We start from the raw sequence: 17,890 nt of genomic DNA on the forward strand, positions 1-17,890 counted from the left end.
GGGCCGAAGGGCCTGTTTCAGTGCTGTATCTCTAAAAAAAAATCAACAGCTGGAAAACCTGAGGATATATGCTTTGCTCAGGGTAGCCCAATTTCCCAGAAGGAACCTAAAAAGCAGGTGTTACATTCCTCAATGGCATGTGCAAGATGCCTAACGCCTTTATTAGAATGACTGTAAAATGGCCTTATCCAATTTCGGGTTGGATATTTTCATGTTTCATTGGGTCTTCGTTGGTTCCTAAAGTTTGGTGCAACCTGGTACAATTTTACTATAATAGATGATAAAAGTGATAAACTATTATTAGAGATATGCTATAGATACCCAAGCAAGGAGGATGTGATAAGAAGGTGACTAGTAATGGACCAACTCTAATAGTTGGAGATTTTAATTATCATAAATTGATTGTGATAAATTCTCTACTGGCAAGACAGGGAAGGGACTTCTAGAGTTAATGGAAGACTGTTTATGATTCAATTTGTTAAAATGTCAACAAGGGAAGAAAATATCTTTGATTTAATTATGAGTTCCAGGGATTATTAAATCCCCAACACAAAGGTGGGTAAGGTTTTAAGTTCCAATGATCAAATGTGATCACATTTGACATTACAAGGATTGGAATGGTTATAAATACCCAAACTTGAGCTTGAACAGTCTTGTTAGAGGTGAATGGGGAATATGTAGAGGCGAATGGAGAAACTATGGAGTTCTTTAAAGAATGTGGTTCTGAATGCAATGGGCCAATGTGCACCCATGCAAAGCAAATATACCAAGCTTAAAGGCACTTCTGCCTGGTTGAACTAGGCCACAAAGTAATTCAAAGAAGAAAAAAGAAACTAGAGGCCACAAATGAAATGGCACAGAACTAAGTAGGGTTCAATAACAAAAGACATTCCAGGAGTGTATAATGGTAAATAAGCATTTTGAATTGAATGTGGCAAGAAAAGTAAAGGATAATAATGAGCTTTTTAAAGTTATAATGAGGAAAAGAAAACTGAGGGATGGAGTGGGGTCACTGAATGTAGGATTGGATGAGAACATGACAACTGATGCTACACAGACTGCAAAAATTCTAAATAAATTTCTTGCTTCAGTTTTTAATTAGGAGGGGATAGGTAACTTATTTAAACTGGAAAAGGAACTAAAGGGTGTTGCAGGGGTATGCTGTGACACTATTCACATTACTACCAGCATGGTTGCCAAATACAAACCTAAGGTTAGTAAATCAAAGGAACTCTGGCATGAAGCTTTCAGAAATTGCTGAATACTGGAGAGGTCCCTGGGGACTGTAAAAAGTACAGATGTTGGGTTGAAAATGTGACCCAGAAAACTACAAACGGTGGGCTGAATTTTATGCAGCTGTTGGGGGTCCCAACGCCAGGCCAGAAAGGTGAAGGGAACCCCGCCAACGGCCGTTTGGGAAACCCCAGGCTGCATTTTATAGCACACAGGTAGTTAACTGCCTGGCCCCAGGGTCCCTGTCCCTTTAAGGACCGGGAACCTGCCTCCAAGAGCTGCCGGCCAATCACTTCAGCAATCCCAGTAACCCCACTGGGAGCAGTGGCTACTGCAGCAGACAACAGATTAGGAGCAGCACTGGAACCTTAAAGAGGAGGTAAGTGGGAGTGAGAGGGTGGGGGAGGCGGGTATTGGCACAGGGGCAGTCTTTGACACTAAGGGCCCTCTGTGGACCCCAGATTGCCCAAACTGGAGGCCCCCCCACCCCCACCGGTCTACACCTGATGTTACTGGGCAGCCTCCCCACATGGTGGAGCGCCCCCTCAGCCACTGGTTAAATGCCAGTGGCAGCAGTATGAGGTCCTTACGTGGCTATTAATTGAGAGCCTCAATTGGCCTCTTGGTGGGAAGGCCGTCCTCGGCCTTCCCCACCCTGGACTCAATTCAATGGCATCGGGAAGGCAATGGGCACTCCACCCCCATCTTCCCTTGTTTTTATTTGGACCCTCGCACCACCCTGCTCATCCCCAAGAGGGCTGATAAAATTCAGCCAGTGAGTCTGATGTCCATTGTTGGTAAACTAATGAAAAAAAGATAAGAACGTGAGCTTTTGAATAGAAATAAAATCATAACAGATAGCCAATATGGGTTAATGAAGGGGAGGTCTTGCCAATTTAAACTGTTGGCTTTCTTTGTATGTGCGACAAAGATACTTGATAGAGGTAAGGCAGTGGATGCTGTGTACTTAGATTTCTGTAAGCCCTTTGAGATAGATCCTTTGGAAAGGTTTCGGTTGAAAATAAAGATAGCAGGTATTAGTGGAAATATTTTACAATGGATGTATAATTGGTTGACTAATAGAACCCATTGTACAAGGACTGAAACAAAAACAAGAAATGCCGGATTCACTCAGCAGGTCTGGCAGCATCTGTGGAAAGAGAAGCAGAGTTAACGTTTCGGGTCAGTGACCCTTCTTCGGAACTGACAAATATTAGAAAAGTCACAGATTATAAACAAGTGAGGTGGGGGTTGGGCTGGAAAGAGAAGCAGAGTTAACGTTTCGGGTCAGTGACCCTTCTTCAGAACTGACAAATATTAGAAAAGTACAAGGACTGACATTAGTCTGGGAGAATATTATCGGTAGGATCTCACTCAGGGTCTGTTTTGACCTCTTTTGTTTAATATCCCAAACCTAGAAGAACAAGGGAAGCAGATGCATGGGAACACCAGCATCTGCAAGTTCCCCTCCAAGTCGCACACCATCCTGACTTGGAACTATATCACCATTCCTTCACTGTCGCTGGGTCAAAATCCTGGGGGTAGAAGTGAGAGATCTTGGAGTGCATGTCCACAGGTCCCTGAAGGTGGCAGAACAGGTAGATAGAGTGGTGAAGAAGGCATGTGGAATGCTTTCCTTTATTGGCCAAGGTATAGAATTCAAAAGCAGTCATGTAATGCTGGAACTGTATAAAATGCTGGTTAGGCCACAGTTGGAGTATTGCATACAGTTCTGGTCACCACATTACAGAAAGGACATAATTGCTCTGGAGAGAGTACAGAGGAGATTTACAAGAATGTTGCCAGGGCTTCAAAGTTGCAGCTATGAGGAAAGATTAGATAGGCTTGGGTTGTTTTCCTTAGAACAGAGGAGACTGAGGGGTGACTTAATAGAAGTGTACAAAATTATGAAGGGCCTAGATAGTGTAGACAGGAAGGACCTGTTTCCCCCAGTGGAGAGGTCAATTACCAGTGGGCACAGATTTAAGGTGATTGGTAGAAGGATTAGAGGAGACATGAGTAAAAACTTTTTCACCCAGAGGGTGCTGGGTGTCTGGAATTCACTGCCAGGAATGGTGGTGGAGGCAGAAATCCTGAATTATTTTAAAAGGTTCCTGGACATGCACATGAAGTGCTGTCACCTCCAAGGCTATGGACCAGGTGCTGGAAGGTGGGATTAGATTGGACGGCTAGTTTATTTCAGCCTGCACAAACATGACGGGCTGAATGGCCTCTTTCTGTGCTGTAATTTTTCTATGGTTCTAACTCCCTCTTTAACAGCACTGTGGGTGTACTTATACCACATGAACTGCAGGGATTCAAGAAGGCAGAACATCATCACCTTCTCAAGGACAATTAGGAATGGGCAATAAATGCTGGACTTGCCAGCTATGCCCACATCCCAAGTATGAATAACATTTTTTTTTAAAGGGCCACAGGAACAGGAGTAGGCCATTCTGCTCCTCGTACCGGTCCTCATAATTTAATCCTTTAAGCCATGGTATAATTCTGGTGAAACAGAAGGAAAATACCACAGATGCTAGAAATGTGAAATCAAAACAGAAAATGCTGGAAATACTCTGTCAGCATCTGTGGGGACAGAAGCAGAGTTAATGTTTCAAGTCGATGACCATTCATCAGGTGGTGGTAGACCCAATCAGTATTTCCAGCATTTTCTGTTTATAATTCTGGTGATTCTACGCTGTACCTCTTGCAAGATCAGTATATCTTTCCTGAGGTTTGGTGTCCAAAACTGACACGCTACTCCAGATCAGATCTCTGCTACTGAAGCACCACATCCTCACTTTTGAATTCCAACCTCTTGACAAAAAGGCCAACATGACATTAACCTTTTCAATTACTTTTTGTATCTGAGCACTAGCTTTTAGTGATGTGCATCCATGGACACATAAATCCCTTTGCTCTTCCACAGCTTTCAGTCTCTCACCATTCAGAAAATATTCCACTTACTCTTTCTCAGATTAAGAGTAGCGCACTCAATTTGTAACTTCCTGTTCCCATCCAAACACCTTACCGTGCCTCCTAACTAGCACCAATTACAAACTTGGGTACACAGCTCTCAATTCCTTCATCCAAGTCAATCATATAAATGCTGAGAAGCTGAGTCCCCAGTATAAATCCCTGTTCACACCCAGCAATAAATTACATAGATGATCTAGAGCTAGGAGTCACAAGTTCAGTGGCTAAACTTGCAGACAATACAAACATATAGAAGTGGCAGACTGCAAAGCTGATTAAAATAAGCAGCAGGATAATTAGAATATACTTGGGAATTTAGCAGACAGGTGGCAGATGAAATTCAATGTAGAAAAATGCATGAGGAAAACAATCCAGCAAGGGGGCGGCACAGTGGCGCAGTGGTTAGCACCGCAGCCTCACAGCTCCAGCGATCCGGGTTCAAATCTGGGTACTGCCTGTGTGGAGTTTGCAAGTTCTCCCTGTGTCTGCGTGGGTTTCCTCCGGGTGCTCCGGTTTCCTCCCACAGCCAAAAGACTTGCAGGTTGATAGGTGAATTGGCCATTATAAATTGCCGCTAGTATAGGTAGGTGGTCGGGGAATATAGGGACAGGTGAGGATGTGGTAGGAATATGGGATTAGTGCAGGATTAGTATAAATGGGTAGTTAATGGTCGGCACAGACTCAGTGGGCCGAAGGGCCTGTTTCAGTGCTGTATCTCTAAATCTAAATCTAAAAATCTAAATGGAAAGAAAATAATATATATGAAAAACGAAAGCGATCTGGTAGGCCTGATTGACAATAAATTGAGAATATTGCAATAATGGTCACTGGCAGTGCGCAAAGCAAATCAAATTCTGGCACGTCATAAAAGGTAAATATTGAGTTGAAATAGTCACACTTCAAAGTGTCAGATGCATAATGAAAAGGAGAAAGAAAAGCCATAAGTTAATGCTTATTTTTTCCTAATCTGGAGGAAGAAATTTACAACCCCCTACCAATCTACAAGCTTCTGTCACTAATTGGATGTGGAGCACTGGCTTGCATCCCAGCAATGGGTCACACAATCATGGAATGTAGAAATGGAGCTCAATGAGTCATTCCATTTCAAGAAAATCTCCAACTACAGTTCCAAAAGGCAAAGTTTATTTAAAGGAGCCAGTTTATTACAACTACTCATACATTATTCCATTCTCTCCTCTCTCTATCCTACACTATACACAAAACTGGTTGCTGCAGAGAAGATATATACCAAAGATTCATGGAATTAAACAAATGTAATGACGAAATCCAAAAGAACAACAGGAAATGCTGGAAGTACTCAGCTGGTCAATCAGCATCAGTTCACAGAACAGATAGGTTAATGCTACAGGTGTAGATTCTTTGTCGGAATTAGAAGAAATTAACAGATAAAACAGCACTTCAAAAGAAACAGAACATTGAAAGGGGAAACAAAGCAAACATACACATGAGAAGTAAAATGACCATCTTAAAAGATTTATAAATTTTTGATCTGCATTAGATATTCTCTTGGGTTTCGCGTCACTGGTCTCTGGTCATTCCTGTAAGTGGATCCTGCACTCCTTATAATTAGGAGTTCACTGTTACTGCTCAATATCTAGTTACATGATATTTATCAGAACCGTAACAATAAAATCTGTTTTTGTACGAAGTATATACTATAATACCACCTGGCCCATTACGTACAATACTCCAATCTTCCAAAAGGGGAACATGAAAACTGACTGGAAAAGTTTCTATAGGTATGTAAAGAGAAAAAGACTGGTGAAGACAAATGTAGGTCCCTTGGAGTCAGAAACAGGGGAATTTATTATGGGGAACAAAGAAATGGCTGACCAACTAAATGCATACTTTGGTTCTGTCTTCACAAAGGAGGACACAAATATCATACCAGAAATGTTGGGGAACACAGGGCTTAGTGAGAGAGAGGAACGGAAGGAAATCAGTATTAGTAGAGAAATGGTGTTGGGGAAATTGATGGGACTGAAGGCCGATAAATCCCCAGGGCCTCGTGGTATGCATCCCAGAGTACTTAAGTACTTGCATACAGTTCTGGTCACCACATTACAGAAAGGACATAATTGCTCTGGAGAGAGTACAGAGGGGATTTGCAAGAATGTTGCCAGGGCTTGAAAGTTGCAGCTATGAGGAAAGATTGGATCGGTGAGGGTTGTTTTTCTTAGAACAGAGAAGGCTGAGGGGTGACTTAATTAGGGTGTATAAAATTATGAAGAGCCTAGATAGAGTAGACAGGAAGGACCTGTTTCCTCTAGCAGAGAGGTCAATTACCAGTGGGCACAAATTTAAGGTGACTGGTAGAAGGATTAGAGGGGATATGAGGAAAAACTTTTTCACCCAGGGGGTGGTGGGTGTCTGGAATTCACTGCCAGGAATGGTGGTGGAGGCAGAAACCCTCAACTCATTTAAAAAGTGCCTGGACATGCACCTGAAGTGCTGTAACCTGCAAGGCTGTGGACCAGGTGCTGGAAGGTGGGATTAGATTGGGAAGCTAGTTTTTTTTCAGCCGGCAAGGACATGGCGGGCTGAATGGCCTCTTTCTGTGCCGTAATTTTTCTGTGGTTCTATAGATGCATCTCTACAATTAACCTTGACTACTCCTTATGGCAGTGAATTCCACATTCTTCCAACTCTCTGGGTAAAGAAGTTTTTTCTGAATTCTCTATTGGATCTCTTGGTGACTATCTTATATTGATGGCCTTTAGTTTGCTCTTACCCACAAGTGGAAACACTCTGTATGTGCCTACTCTCTCAAAACCTTTCATAATTTTAATGACCTCAATTAGGTCACCCCTCAGCCTTTTCTTTTCAAGAAGGAAGAGACTTGGCCAGTCATCCTTTCTTGATAGATATAACCTCACATTTCTGGTATGATCCTTGTAATTCTTTTTTTGCTCCCTCTCCAGTGCCTCCATATCCTTTTTATAATATGGTGACCAGAACTGTACACAGTCCTCCAAGTGTGGTCTAACCAAGGTGTGATACAGGTTTAGCATAACTTCGCTACTTTTCAATTCTATTCTAGAAATAAATCCTGGTGCTTGGTTTACTTTAATGACCTTATCAATGTGCATCACTTCTTGTAGTGAATTCTATATTTAGGAGTGCTTCTTTTCTCCTCTATTTCTTAGCTGGATAGAAAGCCAAGGGCTTAACATCTGACTATCTCCAAACTCCCTGCAACAAAACACATAATAAATACTATGGAAATCCAAAGCAAAAAACTGAAAAATGCTGAAGTCAGCGGGTTCAGCAGCATCTGTGGGAAAATGATGAAAAGTTAACATTTCAGGTAGATTACCCTTGGTTTGACAAAGGGTCAGAATCGTAAAATGTTAACTTGACTCTTTTTCCATAGATGCAGCCTAACCTGCTGAGTTTTTCCAGCATTTGTCTGTTTTTGTCCCAGCTCTGTGTGTCTGGGGATCAGCCAGCTGTGTTTCCAATCAGATCTAACTACCACCCTCCTAGGTGTGAGCTCCTGGCAACCAACCCCAGCTGACTTCAAATGAATAGAGCCATTCCAACATCTCATGCATAAATGTTTACTGAACTGTTTTAAATGAACATCTATTGTTCCAAAGAATCTGGATTAATGTTATGTCTGAAATCTAATCTGCACCCCAGTGCAAAGTTGTTCTCTGGATCTAATCCCTTGTGGATGAAATTTAATTTAAAAGTAACATATTAGCATCAATTTCATCCAAATCCTTCCTCAGCCAAATAATCAGAAATTCCAAAGCCTAACAGTGGCACATCTAAAAAGTATTTTGCAATGACTCATATAACCGAGAGATACCATCAGAAATCCCTTAGTCGACCAAGCTAATTAAAGCACTGTAGATTCGTATTGCACCAGTCTCTGTAGCCATTTACTTCTCAAGAGTTAACTTCGCTCAATGATAGCATCTAACCTGAATCAAAAAATTGTGGCATTGAGGATCACTCCAGGACATCAGCACATGATTTAGGCTGATGCCTCACTGAGGTACTGAGAGAATTCTGCATTGAACAGGCATAGCTTTCTGAAGAGACTTTTGGGCCAATTTTCAAGAAGTGCTCAAAATGGGTACATGGATGGTGGAGCAGCCACACCACTCACCATTTTTGCCAGTGGAAGCCCCAAGCCACTTTGAGACCTGATCCTCAGTAACATGTCACTGGCAGCTTGCCGGTTCTGGAAGGGCAGGAAATCAGCCCACTCCCACGCAGAGCTGGCCATCAGATCAGGCCTGTGGGATGGCAGGGGACTTTGAACTCCTGCTCCTCCTGGGCCCATCAAAAACAGCTGCATAACTGCTCGATGTTTTGCACAAAGAGTGGGAGGAAGTATGTGTGATACATGATCTACCCATGTGTACCTTTTTTATTTGTTCATGGGATGTGGTCAGGCCAACATTTAGTGCCCATCCCTAATTCCCCTTGACAAGGTGCTGGTGAGCCGTCTTCTTGAATGGCTGCAGTCCGAGTTGTGTAAGTACACCCACAGTGCTGACAGCAAAATTGAAAATTATGTGATCAGGATCCTATAATGAATGTAGGATCCTGATTTGCATGTTATGCAGTCTTGTACATGCTGCGCACCCATTTACAAGCCCATCTGAAAATGGCATAGACAGGCATTGGGTATTAAGAGGAGGCCAAGGTGTTCCCCCTGACCTCCTCCCCAGTCCCCAGCCCCACCTCTCCAACTTTCAATTGTGGCTGCCTGTTTTTCAGAAGATAAAAATCACATCCCCCACCCCACCCCTCCCCCCACCCCCTGTTAAACTGAGGCCCAGTCTGATTGTTTAGATGGATGTAAAAAGATCTCATCATACTTTTTCAAAGAACAGTAAGTTATCTCGGTATCCTGGGCATCTCTGAAAGTCCACCACCAAAAAGGTTAACTGGTCATTACAATCATTGCTGTCTTTCTAGGACCTAGCTGTACACAAATAGTTCAAAATAACAATGCCTACATTTAAAAAATAATTTGCTGGTTATGAAGCACTTTGACACATTTTGGGATGTGAAAAGTACTATGTAATTACACATACATAATTTTTCTTCGACAACTTGCAGACAACTGCAAATATGCTGATGTGGATTTTCTTATTAGGCAACACTAATGTGTAGAACATAACGTTAAGTTTAATACTAAATGATACAGTTGCTATTTCAAAAGAAAAATATATCACAGATTCTTCTTCCACTAACTTTTCAGGTGTATCATTTTGGTCTGGAAGGGCACATTATATTGCATAATATTCTAACTAGCAATCCATCTCAGTTACATTTATGTGGTTAATGGAGATATTTTAAAAAGTTTATCAAAGTGTAAAAAAAATTCAGCGTACATTATGCAAATTAAAATATTTAAATATTAGGTATATGTATTATTTGATTTTCAAAATCCCCTCCGTTCACTGCTATGGAAGTACGTGACAGCAGTTTCAATTTTAGCTTCTGCACATAATCCACATTTAATCAGCAGAGTGATGACCCCAGACCTTCATTTTAACTACTGTTAATCCTGTCACTGTTCCATCAAAGGGCCCCAAAATTCAGCCATACAGCACCCACTTTTCAGGCACTGACTAGCCAACTAAGCCCGCGATATGATGGGTAGTAAGCGCATACGCACTTCCAGCCTGAAATGCAGCACCTGCCATATTGGGACAGGATCAAAAATTCACATCCGGGGTCCACACCTGAAACAGGCATTTTTCCCTTGCATGTGCAAATGAGGGACCTAACCCTTTTTGAGGCCCCCACTTCAAGACAGGTTTCCATGAGGCAGCCCACACCAGCATTGGCTGAACTCAGTAAAGCCAGATTGTAATCTTACAATGTAAGATTTTCACATTTACTTACCACAATGAGGAGCCCAGAGGAGCAGGAGATAGGCTTGTATTTATATAGTGGCTTTCATTGCCACAGGACATCCCAAAGCACTTTACAGCTAATTAAATGCTTTTGAAGTGTAGTCACTGTTGTATTGTGGGAAATGTAGCAGCCAATTTGCACACAGCAAAAGCTCCCCAAACAGCAATGTGATAATGACCAGATAATCTGTTTTTGTGATGTTAATTGAGGGAAAAATAGTTCTCATAAATTAGCCAGGACAACACTGGTGATAACTCCTCTACTCTTCTTCAAAATAGTGTCATGGGATCTTTTACGTCCAAGTGAGAGGGCAGACAGGGCCTTGGATCAATGTCTCATCTGAAAGACTGCACCTCTGACAGTGCAGCACTCCCTCACTACTGCACTGGTGTGTCAGCCTTGATTTTCGTCCTCAAGTTGCTGGAATGGGACTTGAACCCACAGCCTTTTGACTCAGACGTGAGAGTAATACCAACTAAATCACAGTCAACACTGACAAGAGTGCTTCTCCTGACCCCACATTTAAAGAAAGCTTGCTGCTGCTCACGACCCTACCCATGCCAGATTGCTGCTGCCCCCGCTCCCACTCCCCACCCTGGCCTTCAATCCTGGCTCCAGCCTCCTATCATTCTCCTCCTAACCTCTCACCCTGAGTCGCCACTCGCGGGCCCCTGGTCTCTAACTTCCGATCGCCAATCCTTTCCTCCCCTGTCACCCTCTCTTGACCCCCAATCCTCCCTCCCCAGCTTTCTATCCTAACCCTAGATCCAACCCTCAGCCAAGTATGCTTCCCTCCCGGCCTCTGATCCCATCCCTAGGCCACCTATCCTTCCTGGCCTCCAACTCCAAGTTTCCTTTCTGGATCCTCAGCTTCCAACCCTCAAGCCTCCTCATCTACCATCCTCAACCCTCCCCTCGGCCTCCTCATCTGTTGACCAATGATCTTCCCCTTCAGCCTCCTAACCTGCACCCCAGCCTGACTCTGGGTTCACCTACCTGAAAGCTGCTATGACACTGATAGCAGTAGCCTGATCTTGGTCTCCTTTTCGCTGTCTGGCTGCTTCAAGCTGGCTCCATTGTTAGGAGGCCTGAGGCCTCACCATTCAGGGACAAGAAATATACACTTCACCCTCAAATGGCCGAATATAGGTTTGCCTGAATTTCCAGGCCAATATGTTTGTTTAGCACCTGGCAGTTTACAACACACTGATGTCTGGATAATATATTTTACCTGTTTAACACATTATTTCAAAAATCAACCTAAGGAATCATGTACCCTGTGCCAGCCTGTCACTGTCCAATGTGCATCTGTCTGAATACAACCTTCATGGCCTAAGAACAGTGACTTGCCTGAATGTATTTTATTTTGAACCTGCCTGTGGACATAGCCAGCTAACATGCATTTTGTAACCTTGCTCTTGATGACACTTTTGGCAGAAGGAATATTATTGTGAGCAAACCTTTCCACACCGAAAATATTTCACACTCTCGTTTCAGTACCCACATGTTAGTTGAATAATATCAGCTGCCAAAGCTCACCGTGTCGTGCCTTGCAATGACATAAACCAGGCAAACCCAGTTTCAGATTTGATTACTTTTCCCCATTCAGCGATACATCAGCAGTCCCTCAATACAGTGCATTGAAATGAAGGATAGAACCTCTCCACAAGATTGACAGTGAGTGAATCAAAAGCAGAAATGTTGTGATAAGTGTGTGGACCAGGTTCTGATTCAATAGAAGGAAACTACAGTAGGCTGAAGACTACTTTAAAATCAGCTGTTGCAGAAATCGAATTGCATTCCTTTCAACAAATAAGTTTTGAATTTTTTCATTTTACTAATTTCATTGTTGGATTCTGCAGTTAAATAAATAAAGCTGAATGCGACTGATTTTTCAACAACCCTAATGCTATTTGAAATTATGGCATATGAAGGGCTGTACAGTGCCACACCACACTGAAGCCCAACATGTGGGACAACTGAATGTCAGAAGCTGCAATTCACACTGGCCGAAATTTTACCGGCATGTCGTGTGTCCCGCCACCAGGCCCAAATACGGATCCCGAGCCCGCGCAGGTGAACGGCGGGACCGCAGAGAGAATTTTACCAGCAGCAGCCAGTTAAGAGGCCACCAGCAGGACTACCATCCCATTAAGGTAGGCTGCCTGCCTCTCCGAGCTGCCGGCCCAATCAGAGCTCGGCAGCGCCACTGACACAAGTGGCTGTTGCTGAGGCTGCAAGGAGAAGGAGAGGGTGCCTCCATACTGAGGTGCTGTCGAAGGGCCAGGAAGAAATTTCCTTAATGTGCAGGGGCCAGGCAGGCAGGCCAGCAGCACTACAGCCTCGACAGCACCACCAGCAGAGGTGGCCGCTGCTGAGGCTGCAAGGGGTAAGAGAGGGTGCCTCAATGGAAACTTTTATTTCTGTGCCGCTGCCAGGCAAGCAAGGCTCGGCAATCAGAGGGTAATCCAGTGGCAGCAACAGGGCCGGGGGGCACTCGTGGGCCCCTCTGTGGTCTATTGAGGCTCCAGAAAGGAAAGACACCCCCAACCTCTGGGAGGCTGCTGGGAGGTCACCTTGATGAAGCTGGTGGACTCTTCACGTAGCAAGGGGCAGTTCCGATGCCGGTAAAATGCCAGCGGGGTCGAAATTGGCTAATGAATTAGATGAATTGGCTACCCACCTCTGATCAGTGGGTGGCTTCTGGAAATACTCGCTGGCGGTGGGAACACGTTAGGCTTCTATCCTGCACCTTCTGCCGCCATTCTACTACCTCTCCCACTTCCCAACCCATCTCAAAAGGGCTGGTAAAATTCTGGCTAAGTACTTCCCCATGGAGGATGGTGGACTGAATTTTATGGGTCTCCTAGGAATGGGAACAGAGACCCTGGAAGGCAGGGGGTGGAATACTCGTCGTATTTCAGTACTGCAGGGCCTCCTGCAGTACCGGCAATGACCACTGCTCCCTTAAAGGGACAGCGCCCCCGACAGCAGGCAGTTAATTGCCTGCCCACTGTGGAATTGCAATGGGGGACCAATGGAGGGCCGAGGTGGGGTCTCCCCCCACCTTCTGGCCTGCCCCTGAGACCAGAATAAAGTTCAGCCCGGTGTATCCACTCTGGGCTGGTTTCATTCACAATCTTGCAACCAGCTTGACAGCAGCATTGACTTAGGGCGGGGAAGAGTTTACACACCTACCCTCTTGAGAATAAAAATAGAAAGTGCTGGAAATATACTCAGCAGGTCAGGAACATTTATGGAGACTGTTCTGATGAAAGGTCACAGACCTGAAACGTTAACTCTGCTTCGTTCTCCACAGATGTTGCCAGACCTTTCTGCATCTGTTAAGTTGATGGTAGTACATTGTCAGTGTTGTTTTATAGGTGAGTAAAGCATTAAATTAATATGAGTAGCTAAAATAGTGTCCGTGGGCCATGCACCAAACATTAGCAAGAGGGTAAAACAAAAGCAAAATACTGCAGAAGCTAGAAATCTGAAGTAAAAACAAAGTGTTGGAAATATACTCAGCAGGTCAGGCACATTTATGGAGACTGTTCTGATGAAAGGTCACAGACCTGAAACGTTAACTCTGCTTCTCTCTCCACAGATGTTGCCAGACCTGCTGAGTATTTCCAGCACTTTGTTTTTACTTCAGATTTCTAGCTTCTGCAGTATTTTGCTTTTGTTTTACCCTCTTGCTAATGTTTGGTGCATGGCCCACGGACACTATTTTAGCTACTCATATTAATTTAATGCTTTACTCACCTATAAAACAACACTGACAATGTACTACCATCAACTTAACAGATGCAGAAAGGGATTACTTGTCTAGAGATCTGGGATGAATAGATGCACTGCTCTAAGTAGTGATCCACTAATGCAAAAATAATGCATCTTCCGTTTGACACCTCGAACGGTACTAAAAACTTTTGTTTGCCAAATAAAAGCATATAATAATTCATTTGAGAAACTGTACTTAAACATCTGTAAGCAAATACTTATTAAACGATTACCAGCACAAAAGCTGTCAAGATACATACAGTAAAATCTTTAACTTGATGTGTTGCAGCCAGAGCACATTGAAAAATGTGATGCAGAATCTGCTCTCTTTAAAATACATAGAAAACTCTGTGAAGGAAAACTGCTTTTCAGACTTACAAGTCAAAATCTCATCACGATTACAAGTTACAATATTCATGCCCGAGTGGTTGTAACAGCAAAGGAGTTTAAATTGAGTATAAAAGTTAGAAGATGTGACATCTCCACATTGAATTAGCTTTTGCATGAAGGAATGCAGCTAGTATGAGAGATGGCACCATGATTTAACACACTGCACAAATAAAACCACACACTTGAGCCAGAGTGTCTTTCCAGATACAACAATGGAGCATGGGCATTACAGTGTGTCAGATTACTCCTAAATAGGGAACTCTGCCCATATTTCAATAAACATCTTTGAGAACTGAACTATACGTGCTTGCATTTCTTTTCTTTTCTTCCAGTAGCAAGTAGATTTCAGAATATATATTTTAAAAACAGCTACTTCTTAAATATTCTATTAAGACTTTTTGTAAAGTATAGAATTTATGTTGCACGTTTCTCTTTAAAGGCTGTCAAAATAACCCAGTTTCTTACATGTTAAAACTCATCCAAATCATAGTCAAAAAGATTACACTGATTTGCAGTAACTTGTCCCTTTTTGCACAAGGGCACAACCTAAAAAAGCAGTCAGAAGAAAAATTAATTTGCATTCGTAGCTTCACAAACACTAAAGAGGCATTGTTTAAAATAAATTACCTTTCTTTTTCCCCTTGCCTTTATCACGTTTGTCACCTTTCTTTTTTCCTCTGCCCTTTTTCTTGTTTTCAGTCATTCTGTGCAGTTGGAAACTACTCCTAACACACACGCAACAGACTATGCTATATGAAGACTGGCTTAACTTCCTTGTCCCTTATGTTTATTCAGCACTCACTATGGTACCTCCTACTACTGGATGACGTTTGTTTGATACTGACTGGATGGGGGTTTCCCATCCAGCAACCATTAACTAAACAAGCCACTTTTTTCCCAGTGATTTATTGACTGCAGATCTTAATTGTTTTGGTTAGAGTAGCATAGATACAATTTTGTTTAGGTACAGAAAGGCTATTCCTAAACATTATTAGAGGGGAATGGACACACTTTCTTACTTTAGTTTTACCAGAATTGACTTATTCATTTTATTTAGCACACTGAAAATAAAGCAGAAAATCACACCAATGCTAAAGACGCACAATTTTGATAGTTTTAACCAGTTGAGTTAAATTGTGTTATCATGAGATGCCATCATTAACAAAAACACACAGCAATGGGGCATTACATTATTTCCAATCATTATCCATGGACAAGAGACCCCAAAAAGAATCTGTGTGGAGCATCTAAATACTGTCCATGCTGACAAAAGCTGCTGACAGCTTTGCAGTTTTCATGAAGAATCAATATTTATACACACAGATTCCTACTGTGGGGTCGATTTTAAACCTGAATGGATTCCAGGTGGATGGAAGGACATAGCGACTGTGAAACACATTCGTTGAAATAAATTTCAGGCCAGGTGAGATTTTAACACCTGGGTCTCATTTACATGTGACGAGTAGGTTCCTCGCTCGTTTACACTAGGAACTGGAAACCCGTTCATTTTCAGCATGTATTTCCTGATGGGCCCCTTACTTACAGAGGGAATGCACCTCTTAATGAGAGGATGAATTCATTGCTGCTTGCTTGATAACGCTGCAAGAAGATTTTCTGCAGCAAGGTGTTGGAAGCAAGTCCCCAAGTTTGCTGAACCCTGCTGGAGATCCTAGTCAAAGAAGGGAAATTCTCTTTTCCACCCATAGTAGAAAGATACCAAGAATGTACAATCATCACAAAAACAAATAAAAAATTCTTGGCGCCTTGGGCACCAAGAACATTTGGAATCCGTCTGCTCACCCTAGCCAGCCACTGCTAGTCTATTAAATACAAATATTTAGTAAAACATACAACAAAATAGGCCCGTGGAATGTTTACCACACCGCATTAAGATTAAGGGCTGTGGTGAGTTTGACAGCTACGGCCAATGCATGGCCACCTGGGCAAGCAGATAACAGGTTCGGTTGCAGGAAAGTTACTTTTGGCCATGAGAAGCCCCCTCCCTTCACCTGCTGTCCTCTAACTGGGCCACCTGCTGCTCATCATGCATGTTGAGGCAGCTGCTGCCGCTGCTCTCTTCCTGCAATACTTCCTCTATCACAATCAATGAAGCAAAAACGGCACTATGATGCACTGTGAGAGCCTAATCAGGGTGAGTATGACAGAATCAAGCAACACCCAAGCTCAAAGAACTCTTTGAATTTCACTAAGCACAATAATTCCTATGATCTGAGTACCTTCAATTGAGTGCCCTTTTAAAACGTGCTTGCACCTATATCAATCGGTTAGTGCTTAAAGCCAGTCCTATGAGGTTTTACTCAGTGGGTTGACCACTGGGCAGCGCTTTTGATCTGCTCAATGAAAAATCATGTACAGTCCTACTTATATAATAGACCCGGTTAAACATGCATTTATGAGTCATCTGCCTACTTCTGGCAGACTCCTCAGTCACTTAAATGAATTGAGCAGTTAAAATGGGGGCCAGCACGATTACAGCGGGAACAGGGCGATTATCAAATTGATCAATTTTAATGATCCCTTTAACCCATTCCTCTGGGTGGGATGGGTTATAGTTGACCTCTGTGTGTTACAAAGACCTATGCAGCAAGGGCTTGAGATGATGTCATAAAATGTCAGTGCAGTGTTGTATAATGCATGCGTAATGTATATATGTCGTATGCATGTAGTAATCTATTTTTACTGATTTCATTTTTTTAAACCAACAGAGCTATCTTGGAGACAGTGACAAATAAGAGGTTCTTACAATCACATAATATCTTAGTATATTTTACTGGCTGACACAGTGGCACCTCGGAGCTTCCATATACTGCATCATAATGGCATAAGCACTTGTATGGAAAGGGATTACATTAATATTCTTTAATAAGCCACCTTAAAATTAGTTTTAAAGCAGAAATGTTTCTGTCCTCTCAATCCCCAATGATGATGAGACAAGGGACAAGATTTTGGCCCCTAATGGGGTCGAGCACGGAGATGGACAGGTGCGAAAATTCGCATCGCTGACTGGCATGGCGGTTTACTGGCACCATCCCACCCACAGGCCATTTTCGCGGAGGTGAGATGGGGCAGCAAGGCTACCCACCCACAAGCAGTAGGTAGCCAATTAACAAGTGTTTAAAGACCAATTAAGGCCTATTGTCAGAAGCCAACTGGAATTTTCCAAGGCGTCGGCGACTAGGCCACCTCCCAGTGGCAGACTTGAGGGGGGCTTAGCACTCCAGGCAGGAGGCCCTCCCTGCCTGCTTGGTCATAGCTATGGCCGCAGATGGCCCTTTGGAAAGGTTTTCCCTCCGCAATGGTGGCCCAGCTGCTGATTTCATTTTTTTATCTAAAAATTTAGAATTTGGGGAGAAGGTGCCTCAAGATGGAGGCACCCTCTCCCACTTTTACCTGAAAAGGCAGGCTGCTGCTTCCTCCTATCAGCCTTCCAGCTTTGATAGCCTGCCTGCCGTCCTTAATGGAATGGTGAGCCTGCCCTCTGGCCACTAATTGGTCAATTTGGGGAAAATCTGTGCGGCATTGTGACCCCCATTTGATCCCAATATTGGGGTCCCAATCCAAAACATAAAATGCTGCCGATGGG

At 43.1% G+C, this 17,890-nt stretch overlaps 1 protein-coding gene across 2 annotated transcripts in view; it reads right to left on the bottom strand.

The window, feature by feature from the left end:
* Positions 1–15,032, bottom strand: part of LOC137375893 (pro-neuregulin-2, membrane-bound isoform-like) — a 165,604-nt gene extending 150,572 nt beyond the window's left edge. For both annotated transcript variants that reach the window (XR_010976086.1, XM_068043542.1), the window contains exon 1: positions 14,914–15,032. Coding sequence is in view for 1 of the 2 variants with exons in the window: in XM_068043542.1 (XP_067899643.1) it covers positions 14,914–14,989 (76 nt within the window). In the remaining variant the exon portion in view is untranslated. The remainder of the gene's footprint in view (positions 1–14,913) is intronic.
* Positions 15,033–17,890: the final 2,858 nt, after the last annotated feature.

The sequence above is a fragment of the Heterodontus francisci genome, chromosome 12, assembly GCF_036365525.1.
Source record: "Heterodontus francisci isolate sHetFra1 chromosome 12, sHetFra1.hap1, whole genome shotgun sequence".
Taxonomy (NCBI): domain Eukaryota; kingdom Metazoa; phylum Chordata; class Chondrichthyes; order Heterodontiformes; family Heterodontidae; genus Heterodontus; species Heterodontus francisci.